This window comes from Chelonia mydas, chromosome 2 (assembly GCF_015237465.2).
Source record: "Chelonia mydas isolate rCheMyd1 chromosome 2, rCheMyd1.pri.v2, whole genome shotgun sequence".
Classification (NCBI taxonomy): Eukaryota; Metazoa; Chordata; order Testudines; family Cheloniidae; genus Chelonia; species Chelonia mydas.
In genome coordinates, this window is record NC_057850.1 from 179,551,711 (window position 1) to 179,574,142 (window position 22,432).

At 42.3% G+C, this 22,432-nt stretch overlaps 1 protein-coding gene across 34 annotated transcripts in view; it reads left to right on the top strand.

The window, feature by feature from the left end:
* The window catches only part of CLASP2 (cytoplasmic linker associated protein 2), a 273,178-nt gene that overhangs the window by 38,118 nt on the left and 212,628 nt on the right, over positions 1–22,432 (top strand). For all 34 annotated transcript variants that reach the window (XM_043540698.1, XM_037890139.2, XM_043540702.1 and 31 more), the window contains exon 7: positions 17,037–17,107. In XM_043540698.1, coding sequence (XP_043396633.1) covers positions 17,037–17,107 — 71 coding nt within the window. The remainder of the gene's footprint in view (positions 1–17,036; positions 17,108–22,432) is intronic.

Below are 22,432 nucleotides of genomic sequence, written 5' to 3' on the forward strand. Positions count from 1 at the left end.
AAACTCCTTACTTCATCTTTTCTGCTGGAAGATGCATGGCCTATATGATGCAAACAGCTTTACATCCAACAATCAAATCAGATTTTTTTTAAAGTAGACCTGGGCAAATAATGGGGAAAAATCCTTTAATGTAATAAAAAAAATCATAATGAACTTTGAACAAATTATTCAAATATATTGTGTCCAACTGTAAATTTGGGTGAATAGTTGTGTGAGAAATTATTTATTGGAAAATATTTGGAAATCATCCAGTAACCTATTCTACAAATATTATTTAACCTGTTCTAATTCTAACATATTAGCAGAAGGATTTCTTTCTTAAGGATTAAGAGTACAAAAGCTGGAGAGATTTGAAAGAGTTGCTTAATTCATATTCCCAAACAGTTCAAGAGTTGAGATTAAACTATCCAAAGTCTCAGCTTGTCCGCACCAGGTAATTGGAATAGGTAGGAGCAAGACATGGCTCAACTAAACCCCTTCCTGTGTCAAGACAGGATTCGAGGCATCCCCATTCTGATAGAAAGAATAAGCATAAGCTAATAGGTGACAGTTAAGACTATGCTGCAAATGGTGGATCTGATGACTGCAGCTATATTCCTAGTACCCGTCTCCTCCACATTTTCATGAGAGGCAACCTCAGTGGACCTTAAGTTCCAAGTGGAAGCAAACATCAAAGGGACTTAATTTATTACCCAGATAAAATGTATCTTTTGGTCTCTCTATCCTGGTGACAGTCCAGGGACAAACTGCAATTAGGAACGTATTTCCGAATTCCTACCTTTTAAATTGTAGTGACTATGGATGTGTCCATTTTGAAATGGGTAAACCACACACAAATATTCCACTCTCAGGGAACTTGGTTTCTCCAGGAGCAGCATCTGCATGTAAATGTACCTGAGATGAGTGGATACACGTAGGACCAACAGCTTCCTGTTTTCCCAAAAGGTTTTCCTGGTTCAAACAGGCAGTTGGACCATCATGTTTTGCAAAAACTAGCAGAGAAGTACTGGTGCTTGTTATGAAGCCCTTCAGGGGAGGGGAGTTGGCTCTGTCCCACAAAACATTTTACAGCCATTCTGTATCTGGCATGCAAGGAGAATACAGTAGTAGCTCTTGCAAGTGGTCGCTGGATCAAAGAGGGGTAGATGAAATCATTCCCCTCAACATAAAGCTATCATTTTCTGCTCTGGAACTGACAAAAAGCAAAACTTCTGTGTGCCTGTCTATTCCAGTAGCAAAACTCAGGAAAGACAAATGTTAAATAATCCTGGTAGTTCTATGCTGGTTTAGACTGACATGGTTCTCAGTTCTGTTTGTAAATGGTGAAGGCCAATCTTTATCATATTGAGAGTCTGACAGCTGATCATTACTCTTATAGAAACTTATTTTTACTGCTGTGTGGATGAGTAACTTTCATTATTTTAAAGTACTATAGATGGTCTACAGTTTGAATACAACTACTTTAAATTGACTCATTCAGAGCTTCTCAACTATTCCGTTATGACAGTGACTTACAAAGTGGATCATGAAGTTGTAAAGTTAATACATAACTGAAAATGTTTCCCTTTAGTATTTGTACATATATATAGTTTAGAATGTCCGTATTGTTTTATTGTGAGTGTGTGTGTACCTGCTTAGTTTGCATAAAAAATTATTCATGTAAAATCTTACAGATGATGCTTCAGTTCACTCTGCTCTAAAGCACTGGCAAAGCAATGCTTGTGTCCTAAGTTGAGGAAGGCAGGAAAGTTAATTAAGCACAGTTTGTAAGAAATTTTGTGTAACTTCATTAATGTACGGGGCGTATCACATGTAGATAATGCCAAACAAAGTTTGTAACACCTCTAATTAAGATTCCACTAGATTTAAAAAGGTCCAGTAATCTGTGTTTTGGGGTTTGTTTTATGTCTGTTTGGTGGTTCATTTTTGCATTAAATATGGAGGGGCTTTATAAAAACTTAAAAATTTTCACGTAAAGTACAGCTCTCAGTTGTTGCAGGGTAATTTGTATACAAGGTTGTTTGCACCTTCTGCCAGGCTGGATCTAAATTCTGTGTTAAGACCCTGGTTTCTAAGGCAAATGGGAAAGTCTGCAACATTTCATTGAAATGAAGTAATGGAGATTTTTATTGAATTAAACCTGAAGACCAATACAGTCAGTACAGTACACCTTCTTGTGTTTGTTGTAATATGAAATGCAGTGTATTTTACTAATCCATCACAGATTTCTGCGTGCCACAGATTTTTGTATTGGCAACTCATAACTGTATCCAAGAAGTTGAAGGGAAGCTGGGAATTTTGACAGATGTGTTGAGGGCATTGTTCGGGCTTTTGACACAAAAAAAGGCTTGGGTGGTTTCAGTTATGAGGTAAACACATAGGTTGGGTACTTAGCTGAAATAATTTTGTTTTTAAATTTCCACCATTCAGGCTTCAGAGATTACCCCACTGAAATAAATGACACAGCTTAAACCTTTCAGAGCTCTTTGTTTCAGGCGATCTGCATACTTGGGAGGACAACTCAGTATAAGTTTGCACTGAGAGTTATCTTCTCACCCATGAATGAAAGAGAGCCACTTTTTAAAATGAAGGCTGTAGATTGTGGCGCACGCTGAATTGTGGAATATAGTGTCCTGTTCACGTATAGAATGGGTCAGGGTGGATTTGATTTAAATCACTAGTCAGAAAGACTCAATTTAATCATGGATTTCTACATAAAAGTGCATTCTTGTTGGTTTTTATAACCTTAATACATATTCTTCACAACGCAGAGATAGATGTAGGTTTCATTTTTAGAAGGTACTCATTATATATTTTTAAAGTGATTTATTCTGAAAACTTTTCAGATTAGTTTTACAGCTATATCAGAAAATGAATGATTGTTTGGTTATTTCATTTACCGAATGTAATTGAAGCAGATATTTATGAAGTCATTGGGAGGTGAACTATCTCCAATTCAACAGGTTAATCATTAATATTTGGAGGATTTTCTTGCCATGCTGTATTAGGAGGAGAACATCACCAGACAGACATTTAAATTTGTTTAACTAAAACAACAAAGTTATGTATTCTGGATTTTTTTCTTCAAGAGCAAACCTTAAAATATTAACCAAAGAAGCATATGAATTTTTGAATTTAGTTAAACATTCATGCTTTTTAAAATCAGGTTTGTTTTTGTTAAAATTCTTTTAAACTAAAATAGTTAAATGAAATTTAAAAAACAAAAATTAAATCAACATCAGCCAGGTCAACATGAGAAACTTAAAATATTGGCTTCTGCAGCTAACTCAGTCATCTTCACCTTCATTTTCCTGTTTGTTCATAATCTGGAAAGAAAATCAAGATTTCCTGCTTTTTCAGGTTCCCAATGATTTCTGAATTTGGCATGAATTAGTCCAAAGGAAGAAAATATTCTTTCTACATCAGCAGAAGAAGCTCCTGCTGTTAAAAGGGAGATTATCACTTCAGTGGTCTCTGAATCCAAGTGCTTAAGTGAATTCCACCAGTTCACTGGTGTGACTTTCTTTAAAACATCAGCAAACATATATTTCTTGAATGGTTTACCCTTAGCTCTGAAGTTTATTATAGTTTGCATTATGGAGGGATGATGGCGGTTAAGGTTTGACCCTGGTTCCAAGTATTGAGAATATTTGCAAGACAATGAGCTGGAGATAGTGCTTGTCCCATTTGTTTTTTTAATACTTGTAATTTAACTCTGTCACTGCATATTTCTCTTTTTAAGATCTCACTCAGTGCCTTACAAATTTCAACAGCATCAGCAATAAAACAGCTATTTCCCTGCATTTTGTTCAAGGCTCCAGAAATAGGCTTCAGGTTACTCAGCATGTGTTCAGCATTTCTCTTAAGCCCAATTTTGAGAACTTTGGCTGTGACAGTGCCATCTGTTTTTTCACAATTTTGTTCGCAAACTGTCATCAGATTAGGCCAGTTGTTGATGTAGTGCTCAAAGCAGTCCACTACTGAGTTCCATCTCACGTCTTGTGGGAGAGTTAGCTTGGTTCCTTCCACTTTTTTCAGAACAGCTGCTGCAAAGTAGTTGTTGTGGAAGTATTTTGCAATTTTAACGTTAGCCTTTATTTCTGGAACACTGAAGTCTTTGGTTAGGAGGTGCATCAAATGAGCACTGCAACCATATGTTAGCTTGGGACTCTCTTCTAAATAATTTCTTCTCATCTTGGATACATTTGCAGCATTGTCTGTGACCAAGCTGTGTACTAGACATTTGAATTTTTTTTTCACAGTTTGTTATAGCTCTTACTGCTGCTACTTATAAGTATTCTGCTTTGTGTTCATTTCCTGATATATTGATGTTTCTGTAAGGAAGACATTCCCTTCTTCTGTTGTCACACAAGCACATACAACAGGATCATTGTGGACGTTGCTCCACCCATCAAGACTCAGGTTAACAATTTTACCCTCTAGACCTTTTGCACACTGCTCAATTTCTCTTTCATACACTTTATCCAGCAATTTGCCTGTGACATCTGTTCTGTTGGGTGGCCTGTATCCTGGTCTTAATGACTGAATCATGTTAATGAAGTGTGGGTTATCAATCATCTGGAAAGGAGAGTTTGTTGCATAAACAAACCGGGCAATTTTTTCATCAGTTACCTCTTTTAGTAATCTGCTGGTTCTTGTCACAAACTTATCTATGGTTGTTTCTGAATGATGGAGATTTTTTTTCTTTTTGCTACAAGTGATATACTGTGGCTGTGTGACATACATGATGTGACTGAAACACTATCATTGGTAGATAACTCTGAAACTGTAGAAAATGATGGTGATCTTGAAGGTGGATAGTCTTCAGAATCCTGTATGTTGAGGATGGATTCTCTTAAACAAAATAAGTCAATGCAGTTATTTAATTATTATTCCCATACTGCTCATGTAGTATTACTCATTGCATTCACTGACACTCAGTACTACTTTAAAGGTGAAATTATAAAAGGAAGATTTGCCTATTTCAGCTATTTATTTTTTTATCACAACTGCATCTAAAATGATAGTACCATAGAGTAACAACTATATTTTTTGCTCAAACATGAGAATTCAAGAATAGTCCAGAAGGAAGACAGCCAGTCCTTAAGGAAGAAGTATGGAATAAAAAAGTTTACCAACCTGAAGATCCTGCATGTTCAGACATGTTCCTTTCATCATCTTAAACACAGCTTCCTCCTGAGAAGGAACACTTCTCTTGATGTTGTTTCATTCGGGCAACCAGGCCTTGCATTTCTTTGTTGCACTGTTTGCATTTTGCACGCATGCCTGTCTTATCCACAGGTAGAGGAACTTCATTAAAATATTCCCAAACTGGGTCCCTTTTACAGCAGGCTACCATTATAGGTTTTCCCTTCTGGTGAGAAAAGGGTATGGTAGATCTCAAATCCAATGAAGGCTACATGCAGAAAGACCTCAAGACTTCTGGAATATGCTGCTCAAACAATGTCACTTTTGTTTATACTGCCTGTCCCTCCGTTCTCACATTTATCTCCAGACTTCTCATTGTCCAGATCTCTTTCGCCCCAACAATCTTCTATTCGCTGAACTTTTTGAAACTTTGCACTTTTAGGGAGAGGTAAGGGATTGACTCTGTGTACACAAATTTGCAGAGGGACAGTAGGGTTGAGGTCTGTTATTTCTCACCTCTAGCTAGCTAGTTATTTATTTATTTATTTATTTAAAAACATTTTTTGCTGTTAACAAGCATGTTATCTCTGGAGACACAAATCCACAGTTTGAAAACTGCAAAACTAAGCATCTCTGATGGTATCTTCCAGACTGAGCACTGAGTCCCATTGGGTAGATAGAAAGATTAACCTAAATAATCTATACAGAAGCCCCTGGAACCCGATAAGATTGGGTCCCTAATCCATGAACTATTGGAACTCATTTACAAAACTTTTCTTCAACATTACATGAATATATTGTCTCATACTATAGAATTAGAATTTATAATCCCTATTCCATGATGAGATATCTTTGAGCTATAATGTATCTTAATTGAAACTATCTTTAGATAGGTTTTTTCCTCAAAAAGCATTTTATCAAAAAAATCCAATTTTAAATAAAAAAAAAATTGATTTTTATCCACCCTGGAATGGGTTATAGTAACATTAGCATGTGAACTTTCTGTGCTAGAAATATAGACAAGAAAAATAACCAGCACATACATGATAAAGGGAAAGACCGATGTAAAATGCAAGAGGTGGCAATAATTGACCCTTCAGCACTGAAGTATTAAATTACATCTTACTTAGCAAGAGTTGCTGCCAAATCTAGGATAAATTTTCATTCCAGTATAGCCTGCCAGAGGTGAAATTAGGGATATTTCAGGGCTTATCTATGTGGGGATATTTATCAACAGAATTCTAGCAGTATAATTATTACTCTAGCTATGTTGGTGTAACTCCCCATGTAGACACTCTTGTTAAACCCAAAAGAAAATAGAATAGTTGTGTCAGTGCATGTATGTAAAGAGAATCTTGGAAAAAACACTTGCTTAAAAATTATTTAAATGTGCATAGGTGGTTGAACCAACATGAAAAGAATTGAATGTAGTTATTCTGTATAGTGTATTAATTTTTTTATGAACTTGCAGCTTGAAATGCTTTCGTAAAAATTTCTTTGAGCTCACAGTGTGACCTAATTAAAAATGTGAGGTTCAAAATTAAAGCAGCATAATGTATGGTTTTTGTGAATTACTGTTGCCTCAAACATATTGTTCTTGTTCTGATGATTACAGTGAAGTGACTGTTCCAAAATGAAGAGTTGTACGGATAAATCAGAAAAACTGTGCAAACCTACTGCAAAAGAAAAATTAGATAAAATTTTGGATAAGGTGGAGTTAAGGTCGTAAAACACACACAGCGTTCCCCGCCCCCCAAGAATATTGGATATGGAACACTGCCTTATATAATATAATATAATATATGTGAAGAACTGTATGAAATGTGGCAGGTCTCTACCTCATTCTGTGTAATCATATATTGTGCCTTCTCAGTGAGTACACATGGAGAGCAGGACAGGGTGGAGCATTCCACTGCTGTATAGTAAATAGTTCAATATAAAAATATTAATAGTTATTTGATTTTTTTAAAAGGTATATTCTAGGTTAAAAGAATGTTAAGATTGCAAAGTCAGAAAATGCCAAAGTTAAGGTTTTCCACGTGTTGATAACTTTGTCCTTGGTTCTTTATACACCATGAATATGTTCTTTGAGTATATGAATACTTTTTTTAACCACGTGATTTATTCATTATTCAGTGTGCAGGTTGGATGGTGAATGAAATGGGTATGCAATGAATGAGGTGAGGGTCGAAAGGCACCTTTCATCATGAATTACAGAGGTTGAATTGTGTACAGTGAATGGGCCCACATGTTGAACAGTGAGGAAAAGTGATGCATGCATAAGCCAGGAAATGCCAAGTTAAGTTTGCTCCTGCAGTGTTAATTCTGCCTTCATGTGTGTATGCAAGGTGATAGTTTTCAATTACATGATAAAATACTGTTTTTTAAATAAGACTGCCTCATTCAATGCACAAATCGATTGGTGACTAGGAAGTACTTATTCTTTTAACATACGTTTTGTATGAAGTAATATGTTGTTGGGAACTGTTGACATTTGGCTGTAACTGAGTTGTGTAAATGTACAGCTGCACAAGGTGTCATGTAAGTTATGGTTGTGCTTAAAACTAGGATTCAAGGTAACCAGTATTACATCTAAAATTGAGGCTTATGTTAGACTCAGTTACCATATTGAGACTAGACCATTGATCCATTTAGTTGGGTATACTGTGTCTAACAGTGGCTATCAGTATGAAGAATGATTCAGAGAAAGGCATAAAAATCAGTCTCCAGTTGTGCAGTGTTATTCCATGGAGGCAGATTTCTTCCGAAACCCATCTAGCCATCAATTTCTGTCCTGAAGTATAAGGACTAATAAACCATTGAAGTTTTATTCTAGAATAGATATACAAGTCTCTTCTGTTTTGCATAAACATCTCACCCTTATTTAATCTTAGTAAGTTTTAGAGGGTAAGTAATACCATGTGGCATTAAATTTCACAAGAATGTTGCCAGCATTTCCGTAGGGATATCTAAATTTACTAATTGCTAGTAAGGTCAAATGGTACATGTGAAAATTCCATAAAAGGTATGATACTATTATGGGTAGTAACTCAGGGTTTTGTCTCATTCTTTCATGTATACCTGACATTTGCCACTGCTATACTTTCAGTAATGTCACTTAAATCTCAGACTACATGTACACTTATGTGCATAACAGGGTAGATGACCATGTACGCACCCATACGTGTTCTTCATACCCACACCAAATGTCCACGTATGCTGTGCTGGATATGGGCAGAATGCTTTCTAAACACGTATTCCCACATTCACACTGCTGCTTTTGTTAGCCAGTGTTAGCGCTGTCATTTCAGGGCCAGTATTCCGGGGTACTGTCCATCGCAGGAGATGATCTAGGAACCACTTGGCTGTGTGGTCTTGGGTACTGGCTACTGCCTTCACACATTGGCCAGTGGCAATTCCTGCTCACCTTTCCCTCCTGCCAAACTATATGGAAGAGATGGAGCAACTGAATGATCATCTGGCTCTACTCTTGCTCCTTATTGTGGGACTAATGTTTATGCAACAGTGTAGGTGACCAGCAGGATGCCGGGTGGAATCTAGGCAGAACTTTCTGACACGCTAAAGATGGGAGGCCATGAAGTTGAGTGACATTCCGTTCAGGTTCCTTGAAACAGATATGGTGATTTCCAGTATTTCCCACAGATGAACTGTTGCTTCTGGTACAGGAGAATCACCACAGTGTAATAGGATCAAATTTTGGAAACCTGGGATGACGAGCAGTGGCTTCAGAACTTCTGAATGAGGAAACAGACCTTCGTGGAGCTGTGTGAGGAGCTTGTACCACACTTCCAGTGCTAGAACATTTGATTGAGGAAAGCCATACCAGTGCAGACAGGCTGGGAAGTCCACTGTTGGGGTCGTGATTGTGCAGGTTTGCAAGGCAAGTAATGGTGTGATCCCATGAGTGGCTCCCATAAGCAGAGTTCTTCTTCCAGTGATTGCACATGTGCATTCTTCTCTAGGTGTGCGCGTGCCCACCCACAGTTACCGTAATTTTTCCCTCTGTGGTACCGGTCTCGGTGGCTCAAGTGTCCTCTGTTGCCGTGCAACTTTAGTACCGGTATAAACACCCAGCTGACCCCGCATCCTCTCAGTTCCTTCTTACTGCCTGTGATGGTCACTGGAACTACTCTCCTTGCATTCGCAAGTTCTTTCAGTGGACTTTCTTTGTTGTACATAGTTTTAGTGAAGTTTAATAAATTAGTTACCATGTTTTTCGGGGGTTTTTGTCTGTTTCCTGGTGCTGGAGAAAGCCTTGGTCACCAGGAGTCAAGCTCTGCACCTCTTGCAACAAGGCTATGCCCCTGTGTGACCCACACTCAAGCTATTTGAAGTGCCTGGGAGAAGGTCATGCTGGGGACTATTGCCAGATCTGCAAGGATTTTAAGCCTTGCACAAAGGAGGATTGGGAGGCCAGGCTGATGTTCCTGCTCATTGAGGTGGCACTGAGACCTCCATCTGAGCCAGGCCAGTCAGACTCGGTGCCAAGTGCCTCTGTGCTAGTCAGAAGTGCTGCTTCTGTTGTACCGGAGCCCTGTCACTGATCACCATGCTTAGTGCCTAGAAAAGGCATAAGAAACAGCCTGCCAAAAGGCGGCGATTCCTGGCACCAAAGATTGCCAGTTATAGGGGTCAGAGTAGAATAATATCTAAGCCAAAACACTTCTTTGCCTTGGTACTACAGAAGCAGAAATGGAGAAAGAGCACCCACATCTAGTGCTGGCCTCCTCGTGACAAGACAGTCTCCCCAGATGACTAAAGGGCGTACCAACAGTTAGAAAGTGGCCTTAGATCTGGGCATACAGATGGAGGTAGTGAGAGTATCTGTCTTCCTGGAGCCTGGTTGACATGTTAGCCACTGTGGGCCCTTCAAAAGTGAGGGTGTTATAGATTCAATTAAGTCTCTTGCATCCCTTCCCCCTACTTCAGAAAAGGCTGAACAAAAATACTATGTTCCCACCCAAGGTTGAGTTCCTTTACACCTCCCCTTCCCTCCCTCCCCCCCGAGATCCCTGTTGGCATCTGCTGTCAATGAGAGAGGGTCATCAGGGTACCACCACGGACTCAACAAATTAGACTTGTTCAGTAGGAAAGTTTATTCTGTCATGGGTTATAACTCAAAATTACAAACCAGCAGACGCTGCTGGGCAGATACGATTTTAATGTGGGACTCGATGCAAAACTTCAAAGACTTGCTCCCATAAGAGGCGAGGCAAGAGTCCTCTTCACTAGTGGACAAGGAACAATCAGTGGCAAGGGCCTCATAGGTGGTCCAACAAGACTATTCAGGATCCGCCTTTCGAAGGAGCTTTGCACTTTTTGTAGCAGACGGATTTGAAGCTTCATGGACAAAGACTCAAGAGCAACCGTTAAGTCCCTTGGGTTGTATACCGAGCACAGTAGAAGTGGGATACACCCTCCAGTTTATTTCTAATCCTCCTTCCCACTGTCCCTCATCGTTCATCTTCAGGGACCCCTCTCATGAAGAACTTTTGGTCCAGGAGGTTCAGTCTCTTCTTTGGGTGGGAGCCATGGAAGAGGTTCTGTGGAATTTGAGGAAAGGGGTTCTACTCCCGTTATTTCCTAATTCCGAAAGACAAGGGAGGTCTCAGACCTATATTATACCTTCAGCAACTCAACCACAATGTCAACAAGATAAAGTTCCGCATGGTCACCCTGGCATACATTATCCCCGCTCAGGATCTCGGAGGCTGGTATGCCACCCTCAATTTAAGAGATGTTAATTTTCATGTGTCAATATACCATAGTGAACCACTCACACTGCCAATTCATGGTACCCCTGTTCGGCCTGTCTGCAGCTCCTTGGGTGTTCACAAAATGTATGGCAGTAGTGGTAGCTTTCTTGAGGACCTTAAGGGTGCAGGTCTACCCTTATCTACGTGACTGGCTAGTCAAGGGCTGCTCCAGGGCTTAGGTAGGGTCCAGCGTTCGACTTATCCGGTTGACATTCAAGGCAATAGGCCTTCTGATAAATGAAGTCTACCCTCTTTCCAGTGCAAAGGATAGAGTTTGTTTGGGCTGTGCTGTGCTGTACTCTACCCAGGCCAGGGCCTACCTCCCAGAGATTCAATTCCAACCAATCCAATCCCTGGTAGCGCATCTCAAATGTCATCCAATCACAATAGCCTGAAATTGTATGAGGCTCCTAGGTCATATGGCCTTGTGCACATATGTGGTACAATACGCAAGGCTGCATCCCAGATCCCTCCAGATCAGTGTATTCACCAAGCTATAGCCATCTGGACACTGTACTTGCGTACCTCCACATGTTCTCCTGTCCCTAAATTGATGGTTGGATCATCTTATCGTTTGCGTGGACATTCCCTTTATACACCCAAAACTGTCAATGAGTTTGGTCTCAGATGTGTCAGTGTTAGGTTGGGGAGCTCACCTACAGCCCTTCAGAACTCAGGGCCTTTGGTCTTTGGCAGAACTTTCCCTTCACATAAACATCAGGGAACTCAGAGAGGTTTGCCTTGCCAGACAGACCTTTCTGCCCCACATTAGGGGTAGAAACTTTTGTCTCACAGACAACACTGCAGCCATGTTTTATCTCAACAGGCAGGGAGGCGCTCGCTCTTCCCTCCTTTGTCAGGAAGCAGTGCAGCTATGGGAATTTTGCATAGCCTATTCAATCAATCTTGAGACCTCTTATCTTTCAGAGGCACAGACTGAGCTAGCAGATCACCTCAGCAGGTATTTCTCCGGTAACAACGAGTGTTCTGTTTTTCTGGATGTGGCGAGAGACATTTTCCAGCAGTGGGACGCTCCCCGAATAGACTTATTTGCAAACAGATACAACACAAAGTGTCAGCAATTCTGCTCCCTACAAGGCCACAGTATGGGTTCCATCACATATGTGTTCCTGCAGCCTTGGCTGGGGCAATTTTGTTATGGTTTTCCACCTGTCTTACTCATGCACAGAGTGCCGCTAAAGATCAAGTGGGACCAGGCCTGGGGTATTTTGATAGCTCCAGCATGGCCCCACCAACACTGATATGCCACTCTGCTAGACCTCTCAGTGGCGACTCCAGTCCCATTTCTGTTGCACCCAGACCTGATCTCCCAGGATTATGGTCAGCTGCTCTACTCGAACCTGAGCTCCTTTCATCTGAGGGCCTGGAAGCTTCATGGCTCAGTCTCAGAGAGCAGGCTTGATCAGAGCAAGTTTTGTAAGGTTCTTTTAGGCAGTAGAAAACCCTCCACCAGAGCTATTTACCTCTTGAAATGAAAGCAGTTCTCGGTCTGGGCATCCCAGTGTTGAGTCTCGCTTATGCGTTAAGCCATATAAGACATACTTAAATATTTATTGCACCTGAAACAGCAAGACTTAGCATTCTCTTCTGTCAAGATACACCTGGCAGCAATATCCGCTTTCCACCCTCAGATGGATAACGAAGCTGTTATTTCAAATGACTGATTCCTCGAAGGCTTAGAAAGGTTTTTACCTTCAAGTAAGGAAGCTGGTTCCTCCTTTTCTGGGACCTGATCCTGGCCTTGTCAAAACTTGTGGGACCACTGTTTGGGCCTTTAGCAATGTGCTTCTTCTTGTGCCTCTCCTGGAAGGTGTTGTTCTTCGTTGCTATCGCTTTGGGCAGAAGAGTGTTAGAACTTCGTGTTCTGACATCAGAGTCACTGTACACAGTCTTCTTTAAAGATAAGATGTATTTACGTCCTCACCCCAGTTTTCTCCTGAAAATGCTTTCACATTTTCAGAGCAATCAGGCAATTTACCTACGTGTCTTTTACATGAAACCCCATGCAAATAGGAGTGAATAATGTCTTCACTCATTGGATGTTAGATTCTAACTTTCTACATAAAAAGAACTAAACCATTCTGGAGGTCCACCCAACTGTTTGTGGTTATAGAAGACAGGATGAAAGGTCTCCCAATATCTTCACAGACAGTTTTGTCCTGGATAATTTCATGTATTTTTTATGTTCAGGCAGGTGTTTTGCTGCCAACTAACCTGACTGATCATTCCACAAGATTGCAAGCATCCTCAGAAGCATTTTTAGTGCAGAGCTCTATTCAGGAAATGTGTAAAACAGCAACCTGTCTTTAGTGCACACCCTCCCATTACGCCATCAGTCAACATTCAAGAGATGAAGCCAGATTTGGTCGAGCTGTACTGCTGTCTTTGTGTATGTGAACTCTGATTCCTCTGCCTATTTAACTGCTTGGAAGTCACCTAGAGTGGAATGCGATTATTAACCTTTTGTAACTGTTGTGCTTCAAGATGTGTTCCACTTGTTCATTTCACAACCCACCCTCCTACCCCTCTACATAGAATCATAGGACTGGAAAGGACCTCAAGAGGTCATCTAGTCCAGTTCCTTGCACTCATGACAAGACTAAGGATTATCTAGACCATTCATGACAGGTGTTTGTCTAGCCTGCTCTTAAAAATCTCCAATGATGGAGATTCCACAGTCTCCCTACGCAATTTATTCCAGTGCTTACCTACCCTGACAGGAAGTGTTTTCCTAATGTCCAACCTTAACCTCCTTTGCTGCAATTTAAGCCCATTGCTTCTTGTCCTATCCTCAGAGGTTAAGAGAACAATTTTTCTCTCTCCTCCTTGTAACAACCTTTTATGTACTTGAAAATGGTTATCATGTCCCCTCTCAGTCTTCTCTTTTCCAGACTAAACAAACCCAGTTTTTTTTCAGTCTTCCCTCATAGGTCATGTTATCTAGACTTTTAATCATTTTTGTTGCTCTTCTCTGGACTCTCTCCAGTTTGTCCACATCCTTCTTGAAATGTGGCTCCCAGAACTGGACACACTACTCCAGTTGAGACCTAATCAGTGTGGACTAGAGCGGAAGAATTACTTCTCGTGTCTTGCTTACAACACTCCTACTAATACATTCCAGAACGATGTTTGCTTTTTTTGCAACAGCATTACAGTGTTGACTCATATTTAGCTTGTGGTCTAGTATGACCCCCAGATCCCTTTCCACAGTACTCCTTCCTAGGCAGTCATTTCCCATTTTGTATGTGTGCAACTGATTGTTCCTTCGTAAGTGGAGTACTTTGCTTTTGTCCTTCTTGAATTTCATCTCATTTACTTCAGACCATTTCTCCACTTTGTCCAGATCATTTTGAATTATAATCCTATCCTCCAAAACACTTGCAACTCTTCCCAGCTTGGTATCATCCGCAGACTTTATAAGTGTACTCTCTATGCCATAATCTAAATCATTGATGAAAATATTGAACAGAACTGGACCCAGAACTGATCCCTGAGGGATCCCGCTTGTTATGCCCTTCCAGCATGACTGTGAACCACTGATAACTTTCTGGGAACAGTTTTTCCAACCAGTTTTGCTCTCACCTTATAGTAGCTCCATCTAGCTTACATTTCCCTAGTTTGTTTGAGAAGATCATGTGAGACTTTACTGAAGTCAAGATATACCACGTCTACTGCTTCCCCCCATCCACAAGGCTTGTTACCTGTCAAAGAAAACTTATCAGGTTGGTTTGACACAATTTGTTCTTGACAAATCCATGCTGACTGTTACTTATGTTATCTTCTAGACATTTGCACATCGATTGCTTAATTATTTGCTCCATTATCTTTCCGGGTACAGAAGTTAAGCTGACTGGTCTGTAATTTCCTGGGTTGTCCTTTTTCCCCTTTTTATAGATTGGCACTATATTTGTCCTTTTCCAGTCTTCTGGAATCTCTCCCATCTTCCATGACTTTTCAAAGATGATCGCTTATGGCTCAGATATCGCCTCAGTCAGCTCCTTGAGTATACTAGGATGCATTTCATCAGGCCCTGGTGACTTGAAGACGTCTAATTTGTCCAAGTAATTTTTAACTTGTTCTTCCCCCATTTTAGCTTCTGATCCTACCTCATTTTGACTGGCATTCACTGTTAAACGTCCAGTCACCAGCAACCTTCTTGGTGAAATCTGAAACAAAGAAGTCATTAAGCACTTCTGCCATTTCCACATTTTCTGTTATTGTTTCCCTCCGCCCCCCCGCCCCATTGAGTAATGGACCTACTCTGTCTTTGGTCCTCCTCTTGCTTCTAACGTATTTGTAGAATGTTTTCTTCTTACCCTTTACGACTCTCACAGCCAAGGCATGTACTTACCCCTCAGGTGTACTAGTTTAATGCCCTCTACTCCCCTTGCTCCCTTCTTCTTACATGATTCTGGGGTTGAGATGTGACCGTAAGGGGATTATGACACAGCTAGGTGTATGGACAAGTGTACAGTCACTAGTTTAGATGTACCTAATTATTCTGTGCTCTATTCTTTTTGTAAAAGGTTGACATATTATACTGATATATTCCAAGCCTGGAAAATGTAAATATGATTTTAATTATTTTATATTAAACTGCAGTTGCCATCCATTGCTTTCACTTTTGTCTGTTTCAGTAATACATAGATACAAGTACATTTTATCTCATAGAACTCTGGACTAAATGAGGAATACGGACGATACTAACTGAATAGAGGAAAAGTTTTGTTATCCGGCATGTTGCCAAAATGGGGGTGCCAATAAGTCAGAAATTCCAGTTAGTTAATAGGGAAGGAATTTGGGCCTGGGCGGGGGCTCTGGGCTGGGGCGCGGGAGGGGCTGTGGGGTGCCAGATCTGGGTGGTGCTCACTGCAAACGGTGACATGTCCCTGCTGCTCCTAGTTGGAGGTGCAGCTAGGCTGCTCTGCTTGCTGCCTCCACCTGCAGGTGCCGCCCCCGCAGCTCTTGCTGGCCTTAGTTCCCAGCCAATGGGAGCTATGGAGCCAGTGCTTGGGACTGGGGCAGTGTGCCTCCTCCTAAGAGCAGTAGGGACATGTTGCTGCTTGCGGGGAGCTGCCCAAGGTGAGCACCACCCGGTCCAGCACCCCGAAACCCCTCCTGCGCACCAGCCCCCTGCCCTGAGCCTCCCTCCTGCACCCAAACTCCCTCCCAGAGTGCACGCCCCCCCCCCCCCCCCCCCCCCCCGTGAACCCCTTGTGGCCGTTCCTCCACCTAGGAGCAGCAGGGACATGTCTCCGCTTTTGGGGAACCACATGGAGCCAGATAGGGAGCCTTCCGGCCCCACGCCAACTGGACTATAAACTGGGGTTTCAGTGAAGATCAGAAATGCTGGTTTATAGAGCTTTCCAGTTGGTAAAGTGCCGGATAACAGAGCTTTTACTGTAGTTTCTTTTACTGTCTATTTACATGCACTTAGAGCACTCAGCATATTTCTGTTATTTTTGTAATCCTACATAAAATATTGTTACCTTTTACTTTAATAAGAGTAAAATGTTTAGTATGTTTTGAATGTGAAATATAACTACTTCTTTCCTACTAATGGAAAGCAAAACTACTCTTACGAACAGTAGTTTTATTAAAATAAAACAGAGATTTTTGAGAAATCTGTTAATGGCCTCCAAATAAATTCAATCTTATCCTTAATTTTTACAGTATACCTTCTACTTTAAAATAATTACTTTTTAGAGCTTTACATAAATATGCTAGTATGTTCACATAAAGCCTAATGTATGCCATTAATATAAATGTAATGTAGTAATAGACTTCTATTTTTTTAAAATTATGTTGTTTGGAATATACAATGTTAATTGCTAAGTGAATTTTGTTTTTGTTTGAATATGTTGAATTTATTCAAGAGGAAAAGTTGTTCAGACGTTGTTTCCATAGATTTCTGCTGGCTGGAATAATAAACAGCTTTAGTTTCAACCATTCATCTATAAATCTGCTCACGAAGAAAACACAGTTAGAACTGAGTTGGAGTTTAGTTTTTATTTTTCATTTTGGGGGTTGGGGAAATATCCCTACTTCATTCACATAGACGTTAAAATTGATCTTTTCCCTTATTTCCAGGTTACAAGCAATATTTGCAAAATTTGATGAAGTGAGAGACTCTGGAAATATGATTTTAAGTAACATCAGTGGTAAGTATGCAACTATATATTGCTATTCAAAGTCGGAGGTTAATGTAACTCAGATTTAACCTTTATTAAGCACTGTAATCTGTTTTGTGGAACTACTAGCATTATAAAAGTGAAGTTCAGGTTAATCTGTTGTAGAAATATGCATTTAAGCCACAATCTTAAAGTTAGACATTAGTGTAATTCTAACAAATGCTTACTCTCTCATACTGATGGTCTTTTCTTGAAGTCATTGTTAATATCTTTTTCTGCACAGCACTCTTGTACCCCACTATGTGAATGGTTAAAATGTCTGGCAGTGGTAGCAATAATTTCATTACTTACATCTCTGCACCATTGCAGTGTGAAGTTGGTAAAAATGGCTAGTTTTGCAGCACCACTGTAGCAATTTATGTCCTCAAAATATGTTCAGAATAATTACTTTTGTGCTCAGTAAGGGGTAATGAGGAGATTTCAGAATAGCGATCTAAATAAGTGTGTGTAATTCCTTATTACATTTTCATACATTACATATATTTAACTTAGATCATGTCTCTCTCCAGGAATTAAACACAAATATATGGACAGTTTTTTTTTCTTTAAAAGAAAAAAATTTCAGTGTCTATAAACAATTGTAAGAGCATTTTGAAACTGTTGTAGCTATTAGAAAACTTGGTGTGTGTTGAAGTAAGGACTCTGTGATGTTACTCAAGTTCACTGTACTAGCAATTTACTTCACTACTTCACTGTTAGTTTTGATTCAGTTCAGTGAAGTAAACTGGTGTGCATTGAATTCCTGTTGTAAATTCCACATTGTGGTTCTAGAATAGTGTTTGGTTGTAGTGAAAGAACAGAAGCATCATTCATTGTTTTAATTAACAAATTACTTTGAGCTTTCTGTTTTAAGTGAAAGCCAATTATAAAAATTAATACTGCAACTAAAAGGTGCTGCACCAGTGGCTTCAATAAAACTGTTTTTTGTAGCTTTTATCATTCTTGTTGTGTCTCAGATGAAAGAAAATCCTGATTTATATTTATAGGATTTTTCTGATCGTTGTTTTTTGTGACAAACCTAGATTGCCTTAAAAGGGCATTCTAATATAATTTTAAAAAGTAAAGAAATTAGAGTTAATTTCACCCTGTTTTATTATATATAAATGCATTTTCCAAAAAGTAGTATTGTGATACAGCAGGGCCAGGGAGCAGTGGGAGAGTGGTAGAGGGGAGATAAATAAGCTGTAGGCTAATTAAGGTGTGGTTCCCTGTGGACTAGGAAAGGTTACTACAGGCTAATTGGAGCACCTGTAGTCAATTAAGGTCCTGTCAGGAACCTAATAAAAAACCCCTGCTTCAGGCAGTCAGGGTTGGTACAAGGAAGGAGAAAGGACCCAGGGTAACCCTACCCAAGGGGGCAGAGGGTAAGAAACCTGTAGGGGTTGAGAGGGGCTGGGCTCAGAGTGAGGAGCAAACCCAGACCCCTTCCCCGCTTCCCTTCTCTACCACCTTCCCGGGTCACTAGCGGGGCCTTAGGCGCCCAAAGACCAGGGACAAGGGGTGGCGTCCTAGCCCCCCACCAAGAAAAGCGCACGACTCCTCATACCAACATTGGCCATTTTGCCACACGATGTATTCACTTCTGAATTACCATATCTAGTCTAAATGAAAGCAGAAGACTTTAGAAAACTTGGCTCCCTATGAATTGTATCTACATCTTTTCCCTCTGCCCCTTATTCTCTATTTCCCAGGGGTTTAGGTGTGCTACATCATGAGATGCACCTAAATCTTAAAGCTCTTGTAGAACAGTAAAAGATATTCTCTAGAGAGGAATCGCTTAATTTGTTTTCAACAAATCCCTGTTGGAAAACTTCTTTTCCATAAACTGTATTGTAAAAGCAGGCCTATAAATGACCACTAATGTGGTAAACAAATTAATTTTGCTATGAAATAGATACCGCTTGAGAAGTTTTCAGAGTTACATTTTGCATATCTTTTTTTTTAATAAATATGGAGAAAATGTCAACCTTTCTGAGGAGAGCTGTAGTCTAGTAGATTGAGCACTTGAGTGGGAGTGATATATATATCAATACATTTAGGATATGTCTACACTGCAGTGTAAGCCTAGTGTTCAAACGAAGCTCAAGTCTTCACCAGCCTTCTGTCTACATACAAATCGCGCTGACCCATGGTCGTCCGTCCCCGTCCCCCTCCCCGTCCCCCCGTCCCCCCCCCCCAGGGGCCACAGGGATGTGGTGCCAGCCACTTCCGGGAGTGGCAGGGCCAGGACAGGCAGGGAGCCCTCCTTAGCCCTGCTGCGCGCCGCTGCTACCCCGGAGCCTCCACCCTGAACCCATCCTGCACCCCAACTCTCTGCCGCACCCCTCCTGCACCCCAACCCCCTGCCCTGAGTCCCCTGCTGCACCCTGCATCTTCCTGCACTCCAACCCCTTGCTCTGAGCCCCCGCTCTGAGCACCCTCCTGCACCCCAACCCCCTTCCCTGAGACCCTTCGTACACCCCACACCCCTCTTGCTCTCAAACTCCTTGCCCTGAGCCCCTTCCTGCATACTGCACCCCCTCTCACACCCTGCACTCCCTTCCGCACCCCAACCCTCTGCCCCAACCCTACATTCATGACCCTGCATGCAATTTCCCCACCCAGATGTGGCCCTCGGGCCAAAAAGTTTGCCCACTCCTGGTTTAACAGTTCCTAACCTGGAGTTAGAAATGAGTCTAGATGCCGAAGCCCCATGTTAACAAAACCCATGGTCTGCTAATTTGAGTTCTACTAACCCTGGGCTTACATTGCAGCGTATACATAACCTTAGGGCAGTGGTTCTCAATCCGTGGCACATGGGCTGCTTGCAGCCCAATCAGTACGCAGCTGTGGTCATGTGACGTCCTCAGAGCCATATAGGTAGTATTGGATGAGGCGTGCAATGATAAATAGGTTGAGAACCACTGCCTTGGGGTATGTCTACACAGCAGTATGCACCTATGTCCTGACTCATGCGCATGTGGGCGTATATTAGTCAGTCTCACTTCTGAAGGTCCATGTTACAAAGTGGGTGGGTGGGGAAGGTGCATATCGTAGCTCAACACACATTCTTTCCCCATACACCCAGCTGAGCACACCAGCTCAGGTTCAGCTCACCTCTTATGTGGATTTGAGTGTCGATGAAGCGGGGGAGTGTGACATTGGGCATGCAACACAACCCACTACAAGTATGCATTGTAGATATCCCATTATAGTGCACTTCTTATTGGACTCCTGTATTCTGTTCTGAGCTTTGCCTCAGTCTTTTTATCTGACTTTAAGCAGGTTGTTTAACATCTCTGAACCTTGGTTATCTTTTCTGTAAAACACAGGCATTCTTTGAGTGCTTGTTCATGTCCATTCCAATTAGGTGCGCACACGCTGTGTTTTCCCCTCAGCCGTATCTGTCAGCTCGGCTCAGACGCCTCCTGGGGTCGTGCCTTTACAGCGCCGGTTATAGGGCCTTGCTGACCCGCCACGCCCTCATTTCCTTCTTACCTCCCGTGGTGGTTAGCCGGAATGCTTGCTCTTGCTTTGGCAGGCATCTCTCTAGTAGTTGAAGTTTCATTCTTCTATGTAGTTAGTTTATATAATAGAGAGTAGTTTTACATACAAATTTCATTTGGGGGTTCCCCTCCACTTTCTTCCTGGTACCAGGGCACGCCTCAGTCTCTGGGTTGTAAACCCTGCGAAGCCTGTGGCAAGCTTATGCCCAAGAGCGACCCCCCATTCTTCTTGTTTAAAGTGTTTGGGGGAAGCTCATCAAAAAGAAAGCTGCAAAATTTGCAGAAGTTTCTGTCCAAGGACATGGAAGGGGAGAGATCAGTGTCTCAAGTTAATCCTCATGGAGGCAGCTCTCCATCCGCAATTGGACCCTGGGTTGACGGAGCCAACCCCGAGCAGCTCATCATCCGTGTGGAGCGCACTGGCACTGCTGGCGCATGAATCGGTGCCGAGGAAGGACTCAAGTAGAGACCCTCGGCACCGACAGGACAGGAGCTAGCACTGCTCACATTCACCGGTGCCTCATAAGAAAAATAGACCTGAAAGGGGTTGCTGCCCTATGCCCAGACGGGCGCAAAAGGAGCCCACCGCCATGAGACCCATGTCGGGCCGCACAACTTCGGTCTCGGCTTCAAAGGTCACGTCGGCTCCTGCCCCTACATGGGACCGGTTGAGTCCAGGCCCCCAATCTTTCACTGGTCAGTGAGGGCTGTGATCTATGGATACCATACATGCCGGAGGCATTCAAGGTGGCAAGAGACCTTATCGCCCTCACGGTGCTGCCCTCCTCCCCTTCCCGGTCTGAGATGGGACAGGACGTGAGGTCCCCGGTGCCATCCAGGGGTAAACCCACAACAATTCTGCGCCAGTTGCCGTTCCCTCGACCCCAGTCACTGATGCCATTGACGAGCACGTGCACGGCAGAGCCTCATCGGTCACCTAACCCTAGATAACATTTTCCGGAACCGAGTGGCACCGCTCCTCCCTGGTCCTCCTGTACAGAGTCCTCAGAATTGGAAGTGGAGTCCTTTCAGTCCATATCCAGGAGAAGCAGGAGCTCCAGATTGGACAGGCGGAGATGACACCAGCTGGCTCCGTGGCCGAATCAGTGGTAGCCCCCCGCTCAGTGGCCTTTTTGGACCCCCGGGGCTTTCCACCAGAGCCAGAACCAACAGTCCTACTTTAAGTCGGCTTCCGTTGTGTCAGCTACTTTTTCTGCTCCACCATCCCAGCGCGACCAGGGTATTACTGCACTGGCACCGATGCAGTTGGCAACGCCTACACTGATACCAGCGTCCACATCAACCGCACTGGCACTGACATCGTTGCCATCAACTGCGCCAGCTCTGGCAGGAGGTGCCGCACCGGAACACTGAGTGCCCCGAGATCCCCTCGGTGCCAAGGGCAGGGAACAGGACCCGCTTGTAGCCAGGGCCTCGTCCTCGCCTGATGAGGCAGTTACAGGAACGTCAACGGCCCCTGCTCTGGAGGATAGCAGAGTGCTCCAACAACTTCTCAGGAGGGTGGCACAGAACCTGGCAATCCAAGCTGAGGAGGTGGTGGAGGCATCGGACCCTATGGTCGACATACTGGCCCCTTTGGGTCCCTCCTGTTACGAAAACAATTAGTGACAGCACTAAAACTCTCTGGCAGACTCGTGCCTCTTTGCAAAGAGAAATGAGTGAAAGTACTTTGTTCCCTCTAGCGCAGTGGTCACCAGCCCTTCAAGTGCGACCAGCTGGTCTTTCATGGGGAGTCTCCCAGTTGATCGTGATCTCTGGCTGTGGCAGTGCAGTGGGGCTGCCAGTAAGG